General features: G+C 51.4%; 7 protein-coding genes across 7 annotated transcripts; 6 read left to right on the top strand and 1 right to left on the bottom strand.

Annotated features, from left to right (window-relative positions):
* The first annotated feature begins 373 nt into the window (after positions 1 to 373).
* Positions 374 to 2,065, top strand: M430DRAFT_142951 (hypothetical protein). Its single transcript, XM_024862791.1, has 4 exons — positions 374 to 657; positions 801 to 1,202; positions 1,250 to 1,796; positions 1,858 to 2,065. Exons 1-4 carry the CDS (start codon positions 514 to 516, stop codon positions 1,986 to 1,988), a joined length of 1,224 nt encoding a protein of 407 aa, XP_024719924.1. The 5' UTR covers positions 374 to 513; the 3' UTR covers positions 1,989 to 2,065.
* Positions 2,066 to 2,443: 378 nt separating this feature from the next.
* On the top strand, positions 2,444 to 3,522 carry M430DRAFT_124231 (hypothetical protein). Its single transcript, XM_024861905.1, has 5 exons — positions 2,444 to 2,653; positions 2,793 to 2,948; positions 3,055 to 3,121; positions 3,190 to 3,256; positions 3,376 to 3,522. Exons 1-5 carry the CDS (start codon positions 2,550 to 2,552, stop codon positions 3,399 to 3,401), a joined length of 420 nt encoding a protein of 139 aa, XP_024719923.1. The 5' UTR covers positions 2,444 to 2,549; the 3' UTR covers positions 3,402 to 3,522.
* Positions 3,523 to 3,848: 326 nt separating this feature from the next.
* M430DRAFT_259710 (hypothetical protein) lies at positions 3,849 to 5,636 on the top strand. The gene has a single exon (XM_024865324.1). It carries the CDS (start codon positions 3,950 to 3,952, stop codon positions 5,531 to 5,533), a length of 1,584 nt encoding a protein of 527 aa, XP_024719922.1. The 5' UTR covers positions 3,849 to 3,949; the 3' UTR covers positions 5,534 to 5,636.
* A 599-nt stretch (positions 5,637 to 6,235) lies between these two features.
* On the top strand, positions 6,236 to 8,646 carry M430DRAFT_67900 (hypothetical protein). The gene is made up of 3 exons (XM_024869315.1): positions 6,236 to 6,984; positions 7,041 to 7,355; positions 7,405 to 8,646. Exons 1-3 carry the CDS (start codon positions 6,633 to 6,635, stop codon positions 8,322 to 8,324), a joined length of 1,587 nt encoding a protein of 528 aa, XP_024719921.1. The 5' UTR covers positions 6,236 to 6,632; the 3' UTR covers positions 8,325 to 8,646.
* A 265-nt stretch (positions 8,647 to 8,911) lies between these two features.
* M430DRAFT_35997 (hypothetical protein) lies at positions 8,912 to 11,212 on the bottom strand. The gene has a single exon (XM_024866848.1). It carries the CDS (start codon positions 10,933 to 10,935, stop codon positions 8,941 to 8,943), a length of 1,995 nt encoding a protein of 664 aa, XP_024719920.1. The 5' UTR covers positions 10,936 to 11,212; the 3' UTR covers positions 8,912 to 8,940.
* A 1,444-nt stretch (positions 11,213 to 12,656) lies between these two features.
* M430DRAFT_142937 (glycoside hydrolase family 35 protein) lies at positions 12,657 to 14,668 on the top strand. The gene has a single exon (XM_024862790.1). The coding sequence runs from the start codon at positions 12,748 to 12,750 to the stop codon at positions 14,611 to 14,613; it is 1,866 nt and encodes a 621-aa protein (XP_024719919.1). The 5' UTR covers positions 12,657 to 12,747; the 3' UTR covers positions 14,614 to 14,668.
* A 1,113-nt stretch (positions 14,669 to 15,781) lies between these two features.
* On the top strand, positions 15,782 to 17,371 carry M430DRAFT_20614 (carbohydrate-binding module family 13 protein; the record flags this gene model as incomplete). Its single annotated transcript, XM_024864335.1, has 1 exon — positions 15,782 to 17,371. One exon carries the CDS (start codon positions 15,782 to 15,784, stop codon positions 17,369 to 17,371), a length of 1,590 nt encoding a protein of 529 aa, XP_024719918.1.
* Between the last annotated feature and the right edge of the window lie 27 nt (positions 17,372 to 17,398).

The raw sequence follows: 17,398 nt of genomic DNA, 5'->3' as shown, positions 1-17,398 counted from the left end.
GATAGGGCTCGACGGCGAAGACATCTTGAGTAACAGGGAGTTGTGGTATAAGATGTCAAACGGAAGTAACGGTACCTTGATTACGGTACAGAGTACAAGCGAGAAAAATGTAGTGCTACTAACCGTCTACATTTACGGCTCACCGCTGCTACATTAGGTAAGGCGGGGGTGCCCGTATAGTAAAAGGGTGCTTGTATAATAAAAGCGGGGGGAAATGGGGAAGGGCCCGTCTGACTCTTAACGTTCGACTTTTTGCCTGGGTCAGATCTCGAAACCCGATTGGCTGACTGCAGCACGTGACCTCCACAAGAGCCGCAAATCACAACGCCGCGTGCTCCGTCAAAGACCACGCGGCTGACAAACTTCCTCTTCACTGCTTTTGCCCCGCCGTACAAACCTCTGCCTTCTCCAGCCCTTGCGCAGAATCGTCCAAGGCCCAGAGCTGTGAAGCCAGTACAGGAGCCACTTCTTGAATATCTGGGTAAGACTCTGGCTCAGGCTCACCTTTTCACCATGGCTTCGGAGACAGCGGCGACAAGAAAATGCATGGGGGACGACTGCGACAACGATGCCGGCAGCCTTCAATGTCCCACGTGCCTCAAGCTGGGGATGAAGGAAAGCTACTTTTGTTCTCAGGATTGCTTCAAAAGGAATTGGGTGAGTCTCTATCTCAGTACTTGTGCTGATTGTTTCCTGCGGCCCCAGACTCTCTCCCAAAGACCCCCACGGGATGTCTCGAACCCATCCGCCATCTCTGCCTTGTGTTCTGTATAGACCCTATAGATCCTAACATTCTCTAGAGCACCCACAAATTGTTGCATAAATCACAGAGTAATTTCCTCCATAATTTCATTGCTCCAAAAGTTGTCTCTGAACCCGATCCAGACACTGGCCTGTACAACCCATTCCCGACTTTCCCGTTCACCGGCCCCCTACGACCCGTCTACCCGCTATCAGAGCGCCGCAAAGTACCGAAATCAATACAACACCCTGATTACGCGCATGATGGTATAGCGAGGAGCGAGAGAGCATATGGTGTGAGGAACAAGATTGAGATTCTGGACAAGAAAGGACAAGATGGCATGAGAAAGGTTTGCAGGCTGGCAAGAGAAGTCCTAGATATCGCGGCGGCCGCTATCAAACCTGGTGTCACTACGGACTACATCGACGAGATTGTGCACAAGGCCTGTTTAGAAAGAGATGTGAGGTCTTGCGAGTTCCTTGAGATCTTAGTAACTGACAATCACAGTCTTACCCCTCGCCCCTCAACTACTTCCATTTCCCTAAATCCGTCTGTACGTCTTTGAACGAGATCATTTGCCACGGCATTCCAGATCAACGACCATTAGTGGATGGTGATATCCTGAACATCGATGTCACACTATACCATGGCGGCTACCACGGCGATCTAAACGAGACATACTATGTTGGTGAAAAGGCAAAAAATGACCCGGACTCCGTACGGGTGGTTGAAACTGCTCGAGAATGTCTGGATGAGGCCATCAAGTTGGTAAAACCAGGCGCGCTCTTCAGAAACTATGGCAATGTGATAGAAAAGCATGCCAAGTCAAGAGGCTGTAGTGTCATCAAGTCCTACTGTGGCCATGGCATCAATAGTTTGTTCCATTGTGCACCGAACATCCCACATTATGCCAAGAACAAGACTGTAGGAGAGGCAAAGGAGGGAATGTGCTTTACTATTGAGCCTATGGTTGCCCTAGGCACACATAAAGATAAGACTTGGCCTGATGAGTGGACAAGTGCTACACTGGATGGGAAGAGGACTGCGCAGTTTGGTATGCTTCTCTTTACCCCGACCTAGTGGAAAGTCGCCGACAACCTGCTAACATTCCACAGAACACACCCTTCTAGTCACAGCTGATGGCGTAGAAGTTCTTACAGCACGAACGCCAAACTCCCCTGGTGGCCCAGTACCTATGCCAGTGGTGGCAGTAGACGGCGAGAAGAAAGAGGAGACATCGCAATGACAGTAGACACAACGGCGCATGATCTTTAAAATACCTTAGCGGCATCAAAATAGATAGACATGCATATCAGGCTTAACAGCTTAAACACGTATCTTGACAAAGTGATCTATGTGTTATAGAAGGAAAAGTACGCTCTGACCCGAAGCCCACCTTGGTAGCTCGGCCCCTGACATGTGACAAATTAAGCGGACAAATGGTAGCGTGGCCCCCCGACATCAAGCTTCGACAGGATTTCCATCGCCAAAGTAGCCTCATCACTGAGCTACCTACCCCGTCTGCCTTCTACGTCGACAGCTTCACGACAACATCTCAAACTCTGTGCCGCTTTCCACCTATCTCTCCTACCCTCCCGCTTAACCCTCCGCCCTTTCCGACTCCCAGCCCCCTTTAACTGCGATTACCCCGCCGACTCCCTCCCCGAAAAAGCTCTCCCCCGACCGAACTTCGATCACGTCAACGGATTAACTTTGTTGTGCCGCAGTGGACGAGCAGTGCGAGGAACAGATAGATACAAGTTATCTTTGGAACACAGGAGCTTAGGCGATTCAATCGACGCCCATCATGATGTCCGGCGAGGCTTGGCTGTACCTGTTAGCGGTACTGATTAATGCTGTCAACCTGTTCCTACAAGTTTTCTTCACGATCATGTACAGTGATCTTGAGTGGTATGTCCCCGTCAACTCCCGGCCGATATCCTTCTCAATTCCCTTCGAATGAGACATGCTAGAGTTGCGGAGGTTTGCGACAAGCAAGCCGCAGACTTCAAGAGTGTTCGAGTTCACGCTGACTTGAGTGTGATGGCAGTGACTACATTAACCCCATCGATCTCTGTAACCGCCTCAACACATACATCATCCCTGAAGCCGCTGTTCACGGATTCTTGACCTTTTTGTTCCTTATCAACGGCTACTGGCTTGCGCTTGTTCTCAACCTGCCACTCCTCGCCTTTAACGCCAAGAAGTACGTACATCACTCATACTATTTGTCCAAGCGCTCGACATTTTGTCATCTTTCCAGACGTTCATGCTATATGACGGCAATGGTGCTTTGCTGACTAGAAATATAGGATCGTGGATAATGCACATTTACTTGATGCTACTGAGATCTTCAGGAAACTGAATGTGCACAAGAAGGTATGGATGCCACGCTTAAACCTGCTACCGCTCTGTGAATATATGTGCTAATCTCTCTGCGATTCTAGGAATCATTTATCAAGCTGGGATTCCACTTGATTATGTTCTTTTTCTATCTGTACTCGATGATCGTAGGTTCGTATTCCCGGGCCCATTTTATTGTCCTCGTATTCTGGAAGCATTATCTGCATCCAAGGCCTATTTTAGTCATCAAACCTTCGATCAATTGATTACGTCGCTGACTTTATGGACAGCTCTTATCAGAGACGAGTCGCATTGACTTGCTTCCTCGATCGGCGACAGGTATAAGGAGACGTAATGAATTGGTGGCTGATTGCGGGTGCAGCCAGAACGGTGGGAGTATGATTTCGTTGCAAGGGACTGGTAGTATTGACGTTGAGATGAGAGAGATGTATAGAAGATATGGCAGGATAGTACGTACTTGGGGAAATGTCGAACGAGTAGATCACGAGGATGTGGCATCGGAGTCGTCTGCTTCCTTCCATTTGGTATGGGACGGGGCATATTCCATACTGGGGGCTTCAATTGAAGCTATGCGTGGGTACACGCTGATGATAGCATGTATTCGATACGGGGTTCTCACTAGCTAATTGCTCATCAACTTGATTCCTGAGATTGCCAAAACCAACAACCAAGTGAGGCCGACGGGATTGTGATGCCTTAGGCTCTTAGATTACGGCGAGGCTGCCGCTAAAATTCGGCGAGCCTTCGCATCTTCGCGCCTCCATAAATCGCAACCTGGTCTACTCCCCTCACATCAAGACACGCTGCTAACTCCCGAACCGCATCGACTCATCTAAAACCACCATGGCGGACCTTGGTGCGTATCCGCCGAATATGGCGCCCCAAAACGCGCTCATCGTACGACAAGCCGAAGGACCAGACCATGCCGTCGTTCCCTACACGGCGGAAGATCTGTCGCGGCCTACCCAGGGGCCCGCCAATCCTTTCAGAGACGAGAAGAATAGCCTGAAGCGCAAGACTGTACCAACTGGTCATGCCGAGGAGATGTACCTGAGCGAGTATACCTTCCGGAGTCAACATAGAGCTGTGGAACGAGGGCCAGACAGGCAGATTCTTGGGGGCGCTGCTGCGAAGGCCGAAGCAGCGCGAATCCGAGCGAAGAGACAAAAGAAAGGAGATGCAACTGTCGCGGAGGGTGATAATGCCTATGTGGGACCTTGGGCCAAGTATAAGCAGGAGGAATATGAGGAGGTGGGAGAGGACGAGGAGTTGGCTAGTGATGAGGAATACGAAGAGGTCGAGGAGGAAGAGGATGATGTTGTTGAGAGTGGCGCTGTGGTGCCTGCATTACCGCAGGCGGTAGCAAAACGGAAAGAAGCTGAGGAGATGGGCGCTGAGACTTCGGTATTTGAGGGGAGCGAACAGTATGATTACCAGGGCCGGACCTACATGCACGTTCCCCAAGATCTGGATATCGATTTAAGGAAGGAAGTGGGCAGTACGAAGAACTATGTGCCAAAGAAGTTGGTTCATACCTGGAAGAGCCATACGAAGCCGATTGCAGGATTACGATTCTTTCCTAACTCTGGACATCTGCTACTGTCTGGAAGCGCGGATACGACAGTCAAGATTTGGGATGTGTATCACCAGAGGGAGTTATTACGGACGTATTCAGGACACACGAAGGCTCTTTCCGACATCACGTTCAACCCCTCTGGTACACAATTCCTATCTGCATCCTACGACCGCATGATAAAGCTCTGGGATACCGAAACTGGACAATGCATAAACCGCTTCACAACGGGCAAAACACCGCACGTCATCCGTTTCAACCCGTCGCCCGAACACTCGAACGAGTTCCTGGCGGGTATGTCAGATAAGAAGATCATCCAGTTCGATATCCGGAGCGGAGAGATCGTCCAGGAATACGATCACCATCTCGCAGCGATCAACACCATCACGTTCGTGGATGAGAACCGCCGCTTCATGACGACGTCCGATGATAAGTCGCTGCGGGCCTGGGACTACAATATCCCGGTGCCCATCAAGTATATCGCGGAGCCGCACATGTACCCCATGACGCGCGCCTCGGCGCACCCGTCTGGGAAGTACGTGGCGTACCAGTCATCGGACAACAACATCTTCGTGTATGGGGCGAACGACAAGTTCCGCCAGAACCGGAAGAAGGTCTTCAAAGGGCACAACACGGCGGGCTATGCGATCGATGTGGCGTGCAGCCCGGACGGGCAGTTCGTGGCGAGCGGCGACAGCGGCGGGTACGTCTGCTTCTGGGACTGGAAGACGTGCAAGATGTGGCACAAGATGCAGGCGAGCGATCGCGCGGTCACGTGTGTGGAGTGGCACCCGCAGGAGAGTTCGAAGGTGGTCACGGCCGGCTTGGACGGGGCTATCAAGTACTGGGATTAAGGGGTTTAGGTATGTGGTTGTGTCAAAAGGGTTGGCTCTCTTGGCTCGGCTTCTTCTGCGGAGCTGAATACGCCTGTGCCTGAAGAGTCAAGGGCATTTGGGAAGCACGTCGGGACACCGGTAATTCCACATGTGTAGGCTATAAAGTGGACAACAAGGCGGGGAAGGGTTATAATCGTGATAATGATATGATGTACAGTACTTAGATGAATGTGCCGGGGGTTGGGAATACAGACAGGAAGGGAACGAGAGGCATAACAGATGGGATGCGTAATGATTATCCTACAAGGCTACAATCATTTCTCTCCCGGAATCGGAACTCGGTGATATGGCGCATGGAGAGAAAGATCGACGTGCTTACTCGTGGCTGTGCGGGCTGACGAGGTAGGCAATACTGCGATTGTCATGATCTTGGTTGGATGTTGTTGTGTGTTGTGTGTTGCGTACTCGGTATACGTACGTAGATGATGATGATGGCAGGAGACGATCTGATAGGAGGGAACGCTGAGACGGGAATCCTGTGGCTCGGCGCGAGATCAAACGGACAGGGGTTTCCCGTCTCCCGGGCAAAACCAACGTGCGGCACCCTGAGGCAGACCCTGAGGCAGGGCAGCGCAGATCTACCTGGGTAGGTATAACATCTATAACAACGTCTTTTTCTTTGTCTGGGTTTCTTCCTTTCTCCTTTGTCTTTTTCTTCTATTTCTTCTTCTTATTTCTCTTCTCCTCCTCCTCCTCTCTCTCTCTTCTCTCTCTTCTCCATCCTCTCCTCGCCCGGCTTCACCCGCACAACCGTTACTACCTACTCACGGTCTTATCCGCCGCGTCATAGACCCGGACCCTCTCCAGCCACAGCCGGCGCCACGATTCGACCCTAAATCCTAAAACTAAAACTTCCAACGCTTCGGACCTCGTAAAGGCTTACATCATCCTCCTTTGTCCGACGAGAGGCTTTTCCTCTCACATCAGGAAAAGAGAGGCTCCTTGTTTCCCGCCCGCTTTCCCTCTCTTCATCTTCTTCTGATTGTCCCTCGTTTCTCTCGTCTCTCCCTCTCCTCCTCCTCCTCTCTCCTCCTTATCCTCCCCAATCCCTCCAATCATGGCACGGCTAGCTGCCCATCTCCTGCTCGCCTCCTCCCTGCTCTCCCTCGCTGCCGCGGACGGCACCCTTCGCTGGGACATTCAGAAGAACCACGATGTCCAGGCTGCACAGCTCAAGGCCCGCTCTCTGGCTCTGCAACGCCGCGCACTCGGCGAGAGAGCCGACACTCTGACTGCCACCCTGGACAATTCCATCCAAGCCGGCCTCTACTCCGCGAACATCAGCGTGGGCACGCCCGCCCAGTCCCTGAGCGTCCAGATCGATACGGGCAGTTCCGATGTGTGGATTCCTAGTTCCCAGGCCTCCATCTGCTCCGACGAGAAGGACGGCGGTTGTCCCGGTGGTAGCTGTGCGTCCCCTTCTCCCCCGGCCCAAAATGAGGCATGCCATGCTGACCTGTTGCAGTTGATCCAACCTCGTCTTCCACCTACGTAGATGTCGAGCCGGACGGATTCAATATCTCCTATGTCGACGGGACCGGATCCACGGGCGATTACTTCCAAGATACGTTTGCCATCGCAGGCGGCGAGGTCAAGAATTTCCAGATGGGCTTGGCAACCAACACCTCGATTGGTATCGGGATTATGGGCATTGGATATAACTCTTCCGAGGCTAATGTCGACACGGGTAATGGAACCATCTATCCTAATCTGCCCTATGCGCTGGCCAACGCGGGCTTAATCAACGCAAATGCCTACAGTCTCTGGCTGAATGATCTCCGTACGTATCCCCCAAGCGATTGTCAAGGGAAATGCTCATGAGTCAATAGAAGCAACCTCAGGATCTGTCCTCTTTGGTGGTGTGGACACGGCCAAATACACCGGCGATCTCATCTCGATCAAAGTCTACCCCTCCTCATATTCCAACCGCGTTACATCCTTCACCGTAGCCTTCACCTCCCTGTCTGCGACTTCCAGCTCCGGAACGGACCAGCTCACCCCCTCCAACTATGCCGAAGCCACGATCCTCGATTCCGGAACCACCATCACGCTCCTCCCCGACGACGTCGCGCAGGCTGTCTTCGATGAGCTCGGAGCGACCGTCTCCAACGAACTCGGCGCCACGATCGTGCCCTGCAGTCTCGCATCTAACCCCGGGACGCTGAACTATGGTTTCGGTGGCCCGGGAGGACCCGTCATCAAAGTATCCATGGAGCAGCTCGTCCTCCCCCTGACGCTACCGAACGGCAAGACCCCCACGTACTCCAACGGCGAGTCCGCTTGTCAACTAGGCATCCAAGCTGCGGGTGACCTGCCCGTTCTCTTCGGCGACACGTTCCTGAGATCCGCCTACGTCGTCTACGATCTGGACAACAACCGCATTGCTCTGGCGCAGACGGATTTCAACTCCACCGATTCCCACGTGGTCGCCTTTCCCTCTTCCGGTGCCCCGATCCCTTCAGCGACGAGCGCCGCGAACGAGGATCAGGTCACGCAGACAGCCTCAGCCGTGCCCAAGGTAGGCGGCGGCAGCGCCGCGGGGAGCGGGACCACGGTGACGTTCAACCCCACGGCCACGGGCTTCTCAGCAGCCAGCGGATTCGGCTCGAGCGCGCCCACGAGCACCGGCGGGGGCAAGAAGAGCGCGGGACCCAGCGGGCCAGAGCCGTTCCGCTGGGCGCCAGTGTTTGTCCTTGGCGCTACCTTGGTTGGCATGCTTGCCGGGACGGGCATCTTCGCACTACTGTAATGTGGAAGGCTTTCGAGTTTCCTCCTATATATATATAATATGATATTGACAAGCGTCTTGGCCTACCTAGCAGGCTCTTTCTTCGCTCTTTAATATATTATAGCCCCTCCTCCTTCCTCAAAGATCAGCGAGAAAGAAGCTCAAGGAACCCCAACCCCAACCCAATCCCCCCTTTTCACAAAAGAACGAAAGAAACCAATCTGCATGACATCACATTGCATATGCATATTGCATAGCGAGGCCCTACGGCCAAACATCAGAACAGGCGGGCGGGCGGCATGAAATCACAATACAATACATGTAGTAAAATCCTTAATTAACCTTGAAAAAAAGGGGCTGAGAGGAAAGATATGTATCGTAATTAGATGGGTAAAGAAAGAAAGAAGTGAGTTGAGTGCATGGGTGCATGGGTGCATGGTTTTGGAGTTTTTTGGGTTTGGTTTAAGGAGGGATGGATGGATGGATGGATGAAAGGATATGATGATAGATGAACAAGAATCGAATCGAAATCAAATCAAATCTGTACCATACACACATACCAAACCAATCCAATCCAAATCCAAATCCAAATTCAATTCACACATCTACCTATCTTACACCCCCCCCCCCAATAATCCTAAGGTAAACAAAACTCAATCCAACTCCCCAAATACTCCATACTGCCCGCGCGCCCCTCCCTCACTCCCCTCCCCACCGCATTCAAAAACTCATCTTTATCTAATCGCGCCCAGCCCCCTCGAACTTCTTTCTCTAGATAGGCGCGTTCGGCACGCCAGAGCGTGAGGAGATAGGTGTTTGGTGGGGGAGGGGGGCGTGCTGTGGTGCTGGTGCTGGTGGGGTGGGGGGGAGTGGTGGGAGAAGAGGAAGAGGGGCGGAATTGAGGGAGTGTGGGATCGTGGGGTTCTTCTTCTTCTTGTGCGGTTTCTGGAACTGGTGATGGAATTGGTTCTGGGACGGGAGGAGGAGGAGGAGCTGCGGCAGAGGAGTTTTGTTGGGCGGGGTTAGAAAAGGATGAGGAAAATGGGTCGGGCGCGATTTGGTACCCAGTAGCAGCGAGCAAATCCTCGAGCGGCCGTTCGCGCACCTGCTCGACATCAACCTCTTGAAAGAAAGGCCACACGGGATTATCAGTCCTTCTCTCCGCCGGAGTAGATCTCGGCTGGCGATCCTCCTCCCTCTTCGCTTCCTCGGCGTCTTGCGCGCGCGCCCACTGTTCGAATTCCGGCGTGCTGAAGAGGTGCCGCCAGGTGTCGCGTTCCGACTTCGTCTCTGCGGCGAGGAGCGCCATGTCTTCTTTCTTTTTGAAGAGAGGGTCCAGGAGCTCGTTGAAGGCTTGTTGCGTTACTTGGTAGAGGATCTCCTTGCCGGCGTCCTTCTCGGCGTCGGGGATCTCGATGCCGCCCCAGCGCTCGGGGACGCTGCGGGAGGACGTCGATGGGTTGGAGCGCGTGTCGAAATCGTCTACCTCTTCCACGAAGCGGACCTTGGATGAGGAGCGCGAGTGGAGGCGGGGGCGGGATGGCGGGGGATTCTTGGAGCTCTCGCCGCTGTCGTCTTCGTTGAGGACGTCGTCGTCTTCTTTCCAGTCTGCTGGCGGCAGGGCGCCTTCTTCTTCGTCTGTGTAGAATTGGCGACGTCGCCAGCGCTCGTAGATCTCGCGGTGCGCGCGTGCTCTCTGCACGGCGTGCTCAACGACCGCTTGCCGACTGCTGCGGGATACATTGGAGACGGTGGTGCCGGGGCCGTCGACTGCTTCCGCGTCTTCGTCGGTGACCGTTACGAAACGGGGAGGCCAGTTCTCGTCATTCTCCAGATCTTCCGAGTCGCTAGCTGAGCCGTCGTGATCTTCCTCCTGGGCAGCCATCCCAAAGATGGGATGCGCGTTGGGATGCTCATTCAATACGTAGGTGACTGAGTTCTGAACCCGGTTGAGGTTCCTGAGAACTTCCGGCATCTGCTCAACGGAAACAGGAGGGTTTAATATGGCATCCCAGTAGCCGCGTCCGGCTCCAGATCTATCCCATCGATTCCGACTCAGGAGATTCCTCCTGAAGACATCTTCTCGGTTTCCTGTATCGTCGCCGCTTTCGTTTATGACCCCCTTCCCATCGGAGATTTCCAGGTCGCCGTTCGGTAAGACTGTCTTCCCTTCGCCGGTTCGCGGATCTGGAGCTGGCGGGTATCTCCCATCCTGTCCAAATGCGCTGCTGAGAGGCTGCCGACTGCTGACGAGGCGATGAGTATCAGTACTGCTCATGTGCTGCTCGCCCAGACCCTCCAACATATCTCGATGCATCTGTCGGTGTAGAGCGTAGTAGGAGCGGAAGATTCGAAGGAAGTCCTTCCTATCGACGTATCCATCCCCATCAATATCGTAGGCGTCAAAGATATTCGACCACTTGTCTCTCTTCTTCCGATATGCCAGTCCGTGAAGGAACTCCGGAAAGCTGATCAGATCATCCTTGTTCCTGTCGTAGAACGCAAACATCCTGTCGAAGATGAGGCTGGGAGCCCTGTTACCACCCGATGGAACTAGGCACCGTTCGAAAGTCTTCCTGTCCATAGCCAAATTGATATCATCAGGGTCATCCCTCCAATCCGTATTCGCCATGAAAGTCCATTGCTCCCAATAAGCATCCAACTCCGGCCTCTCAAACCCCGTCTCCCTACTAAGCTTCGAAATCAACTCTTTTGGTAATACTCGCATCGTCGTTTCTGGATCCCCCGAGTACCACACCGGCTGGATGTTCCTAGGGCCAAAAGCCGGCGCCGGGACTCTAACCTTGTAGAATATATGTGTCTTGATGTGCAAACCTTGCGATTCACAGCCCTCGCAGAGATCATAATCAGCGCAATTCGCACACCGGTATCGTATCCCTCTGATAGGCACCACACCACACGCATTACACGCACATCCTCTATGTACGTACGCATTTCGTCTTGTGGCATCCTCTGACACGCGGAAGAGTAGCTGTACGATATTCTGCCCCGTGCGCTGAGGCGGGACGTGATCCCAGCTGTAATCGTCTTGGAAGGCCTGATCGTCCACTACTGTCTCCTCATCAGTAGGCTGTCTCGCAACAACCTCCGCATCTTCGTCGTGCTCGATCCCATCCTCGTCTGTCAAGAGAGAGCCGGTGATGTCCTGAGTGTTCCGTCGTCGACGGCGATGGATCGCATTGCTGCGATGCAACCCGGGGCCGGCAGGCGTTTCGCCATCCTCGAAGCTACTTGACTGGAGATAATAGATCCCATATGCGGCGGCAATGACGGTGAGGAATAAGATGGGCGTCCTAGCCCGTGAGAGGGAGCTCGAGGCTGTGGATGAGGCTGACATGAGTGCTGCTGTTGAAGCTCTCCGTCATGAAAGAGGCGTTATCGAACGAGGCACGTTGCTGCAACCATCTCCGAGTCCGTATGTGACTGCTGGGATGGCTCAAGATGTGTATGATTCGTGGTTGTGCTTTCGATGTTCATGAGGTGGTTGTCGCGTACAAAATTCAACTGACTTGGGTGGCTGTTGCCGCTCGCCAAATTGAACGTCAGCCTTCTCTTCGCGAAGCCCATCGCCAAAGCCTCGACAACACGACAACATCAATATATGATTATCCTCATAGGTAACATATTGCTATTCCGAAAATCCTGGCTGAACACTAGAAGGCTGATAGGCAAGCAGCTTTAGTCTCCCCACCGGCATAATGAAACCGCCCTCTTCTCATGTCATGGCTCTTGGAGTCTTGTCAACGACAAAACGAGACTATCACAACTGCTCGGCTTGGGTCATGGGCAAGACTACATTGCCCGCTCTCCCAGCTTATCAGGGTTGAAGACAGTCTTCATTATACAGTACATCTTGTCTATTTATGCCTCTCCTCTTTGAACATTTCGAACTGCTCATCACCCCCCAACTGCTCAAGTGCTAATGACCTACAGTGAAGATTAGAGTCTGCACTTTTCTACACCGCCTATTCTACCTGTATCTACTGATTCTTAGAAGTCTGGGTTAGCTACGAGTGTTATTCCATACTCCTATCCCATTTCCAAGGGACAATGCGGTCTGCAATCCAACTTCTTCGTATGCTAGTACGGAGGATAAGGAGTAGGATCGACAGGACAAGGTCCACTCTCCGCGACGATCAAGTAACGTTGCTGATTTTTGAGATTTTGCCATGGGTGAAAGGCTCGGGAACAAACCCCATTATCGTTCAATTTCATGAACTATCTTAACGAACCCCTCTCGAATATCTCGATATGTCGTATCTGTATCTAGCCGCTCAGTGAGCGGAGTCAATGCCAGCGCGTCATCAGGTGATGTTCGTTCCCAGAGATGTCTTATACTCATCACCATGTTTCCCAATGTTTATAGAGAATATCATCTGGAGTCGGAGAACAACGTACATAGGAAACCATCTCGACCTTAACCATGCACTGCTCTTTCTTATTCACAGCCTTCGTCGTGTTTCTTAGCACCTTTGGCTCTGTGACTTGCTCTTCATCATTTACATGGAACAGACAATCATTTCTTCTCAATGGTGAACCATACCAAATTATCGGCGGGCAAATGGACCCTCAGCGAATTCCTTATCAATACTGGCCTGATCGTCTATACAAAGCACGTGCAATGGGTCTTAACACCATATTTTCATACGTGTTCTGGGACCAGATCCAGCCAACCCCAGATACCTGGGATCTGACAGGCCGGAACAATGTTGCGGAGTATTTTCGTCTCGCTCAAGAAGTGGGCTTGAACGTTGTACTGAGGGCAGGGCCATTTGTCTGTGGAGAACACGAATGGGGAGGGTTTCCTGCTTGGCTTAGTGAAGTGCCTGGGATGGTGGTCCGTTCCAATAATGCACCATTTATGAATGCTTCAAAGGCATACATTGAGCGCCTCGCCACCGAGCTCCAGCCTCTGTTGATAACTCATGGAGGACCCATCCTCATGGCTCAAATTGAAAATGAATACGGTTCATATGGAGCAGACCATACTTACATGGCCGCCTTGCGAGATATGTTCAATGACGCTTTCGGCCTTCCCCTATACACCAATGATGGCGGGGGCGAATCTTATCTTATTGGCGGCCAAATCCATGGCGCTTTGGCTGAAACAGACGGCAGTCCCCAAGTTGGCTTTGCTGCGAGGGACCAGTATGTCACAGATCCGATCAGTCTTGGGCCGCAACTCGATGGCGAATATTATATCACGTGGCTTGACCTCTGGGCCAGCAATAGCAGCTACCAAACCGATGTTGGGTCCGCCTCTTCTATCAAAGCGGTTCAAGAGGACTTGAGTTGGATTTTGACCAACAATTCATCCTTCAACATATACATGTTTCACGGTGGCACGAACTGGGGCTTTCAAAACGGCGCCGATTGGTCAGATTCCTTGACTCCTGTTACAACAAGTTATGATTACGGTGCTCCTCTTGACGAGAGCGGCCGAATAACTGATGTATACAGTGCACTGCGAGAGACCATCAGCTCGTATGTAGCTGCGGGTAGCATACCTCCCGTCCCTAAGCAGATCCCACCAATCCAAATTGACTCGATCGAGGTATCTCCTACTTTGGCCCTATTCGATTTTCTTCCTCAGCCTATCAGTGCCGTAACCCCAACCAACATGGAAGCGCTCAATCAATCGCATGGATTCATTCTATACCGCCACACTGTCCAATCTGCCATCAGCGGCACCTTAGAGACAGGAGATGCTCCTCGGGATCGTCTCCTCATTTACCTCAACGGGAAGCGTGCTGGAGTTATCGACAGCATCTACCAGTATCCTCAAACTGTGACCTTGGCTTTACAACCAAACGATGTGTTAGATATTCTGGTCGAAAACATGGGCCGTGTGAACTACGGTCCAAGGATTCCCGACCAGCGGAAAGGGATAGTTGGGAATGTCACAGTCGGCGGTAGTACACTCATGGAATGGGAGATGTTCCCACTATCCATGGAGGAACCTCCCACGCCCCAAGCAAGATTGGATGTTAAGGATCCTGTGAGCTCCGGACCCGTCTTCTACAGTGGTTCATTTGATGTCGACACTCTTGGCGACACCTTCCTAGAACTTCCTGGCTGGACAAAGGGAGTGGTTTGGGTCAATGGTATCAATCTTGGACGTTACTGGACAGTTGGTCCGCAGCAAACACTCTATCTTCCTGGTTGTTACCTCAAGAACCGGAACAACGATATCACTGTTCTGGCCCTGGAGCCAAACGCCAATCAAGGTGCCATTAGAGGAATTCAGACTCGGAACTGGGGTAATAATCCCGACCCAGATGCTCCATAGCAGTGGTGCTGGCCATGTCAATGTCTAACTTGAGCCGCGGTGTATCCAAGGGGCTGTTCGACTCTGCGGAAGATTTTTATGGTACGAGGCCTGAACTACCCCTTCTCTATGCTTTCATCTTCTCGGCGATTATGTGCTAGGTCCTAAGGCTGGGGATTATTGGCATTCTCCGATCGATTTTATTCACAGATCGCCAATCTACCCGAAAAAATTTCCCGAGAATAAGTTAGTGTGCACCTGCATTTTTGATGTCTCTATGCACGGAACTCCAGTAGTCTTCATGCTTTTGAACCGCTATTCAGGAACCTCGTGCGTCTCTGGATTTTTACCAGGTGTACGAGTAAGGTTTCGTCGCCACTGCTTGGTGTTCGGGGTACCATGTAGCACGCAACAACTCGTTATCAGCACAGCGGGGTAGTTATCAAATGATTGCCTTGCTCTTGCTCTTCGAATGCAGGAAGTGCACTATAATCATTATGGAGTTTACATATAATCCGCATCTGCTCTGCTAACCATATCCTATCATATATCACTTGATAATTGAAGCGTATCGCAAAACATACGTATATAGAGAGCCTGAACACATCTCTTTCTTCAACACCCTTTCTTTATGTCAGATCCCTCAGCATGTTTCTTATCAAGTTGTTCAGAAAGGCTTTCCGAATTATGAACCGGATATATATGAGCTGGTTTTGCGATAGCGAAAAGTGCTTGAAAGCACATCGTAGTCGATGATCTACACTTTCGCTTTCTTTTCTTTGACAGGAAGACCGGGGCCTGCCGTATGTTAATGGCTCCCCCACCTTCCACATACATACTCCGTATCTTGTCGCTAGCGTGCGGGCAAAGGACTTCCCAATCAGCTTTGGACTCTGCAGAACCTGGCGTTTATACGGTGTAAAAACAAGAACTATTCGTGATTATATTGATTTAACAGACCCGTTTACTACTGAACTCGCAACGTTACTATCTTCCTACAGCACATGCGATAACCGAGGCAGAGATCTTCAAGCCTAGATTAATAGCGGTCTCTTGGAAGTTCTCCAGGTTTGACATGTCCCTCATTACGGAATCAGATATATATCTCATCTTGGATGAGGATTTGTGAGGGTGCACAGAGAGATCGAGTGTATTATCCTTTTCGAAGAATCCTTTTTATCTAATCAGAATGCTCTTCCAAGAAACTCTCATGCTCCTGGCGGCCTCAATGGCAGTAGACGCCTCTCAAGCTCTCATGCCAACACCACCGATGGGTTTCAATAACTGGGCACGTTTCGAGTGTGCACTTAACCAGACCATCTTTACTGAAACTGCAGATGCAATGGTTTCCAAGGGTCTTGTGAAGGCTGGGTATGACCGAGTCAACATCGACGACTGCTGGCCTCTTCATGAAAGAGCTGCAAATGGCTCCCTCCAGTGGGACCCGGAGAAGTTTCCAAACGGTCTTATATGGTTAGGACAGTATCTCAAAAACCGCAACCTGAAGTTTGGCATTTATTCGGATGCTGGCAACCTGACTTGTGGTGGATACCCTGGTTCTTTGAACTACGAGGAAATCGACGCTGAAACCTTTTCATCTTGGGGAATTGATTACCTTAAGTTAGATGGTTGCAATGTGTACAACCAGGGTTCTTTGGATTCCGAACAGACATACAAGAATATTTACGGTCACTGGCATCAAGTTATCCTCAACATGTCCCGACCACTTATTTTCAGCGAGTCCGCACCAGCTTATTTTTCTGGGGAGGCCAATCTCACAGATTGGTATCTTGTGATGGACTGGGTTCCAGGCTATGGAGAGCTTGCCTGCCATTCAAATGATATCGCAACATTCGACACCCCAAACCCATGGGAAAGCATCCTCACTAACTATGGCTTCGAGATACTACTGGCACGCTACCAGTCCCCCGGATATTTCAATGATCCGGATTTTCTGATCGTCGACCATGCCAACTTGACCCTTGATGAAAAGAAGTCCCACTTTGCACTTTGGGCCTCCTTTTCAGCACCTTTGATTATTAGCGCTTATATCCCGGATCTGACTGATGATGAGATTGCATACCTCACCAATGAAGACTTGATTGCCATTGATCAAGATGCGCTTGGCCTGCAAGCCACTCTGGTCAGCCAGGATGGGACCTGGGACGTACTGTCCAAAAGTCTGTCAAATGGGGACCGGTTGTTGACGATTCTGAATCGTGGAGACGAAGCGGGCAGTCTCAGCGTCCCATTTGAACGACTCGGTTATCCTTCTCAATATTCTGGGATATTCGTCGTAAAGGATCTCTGGACAGGTGCAACCAGCGAGGTTTCCAATCAGATCACTGCCAACGTTCCCTCACATGGCACTGCGGTGTTCAGAGTCTCCAGTCGCCTGGCCGCCATACCTACGGGCATGATTTTCAATACTGCATCTCTTAACTGTCTCACTGCCAATGGAAGTTCAGTAAGGTGGACGAAGTGCACTGGATCTGATACACAAATCTGGCAAATCACAAGTGGTCGTAGTATCAGCAGCCTTTCGGATTTGTCCAAGTGCCTCTCGAGAGATGCGAAAAGCGGTACGGTTGCTCTTGAAGTTTGCCAAGGGTGGCATAAGTCTCAGAAGTGGGATTATGCTATAACTGGCAATGTTCAGAACCAGGCTTCAAGTGATTGTCTGACAGAGGGGCAGGATGGTGTAGTTACTTTGGTAGAGTGTTTGGTGGAGAACAATTCACAGGTTTTTGAACTGCCGAGTGGAAGTCTGCAGCGGTAATATTGTTGGCTACCCAGCAACATGACT

Source organism: Amorphotheca resinae, assembly GCF_003019875.1.
Source record: "Amorphotheca resinae ATCC 22711 unplaced genomic scaffold M430scaffold_8, whole genome shotgun sequence".
Classification (NCBI taxonomy): Eukaryota; Fungi; Ascomycota; class Leotiomycetes; order Helotiales; family Amorphothecaceae; genus Amorphotheca; species Amorphotheca resinae.
Note: the sequence above shows the minus strand (reverse complement) of the source record. Positions and strands in the feature narration are given on the sequence as shown.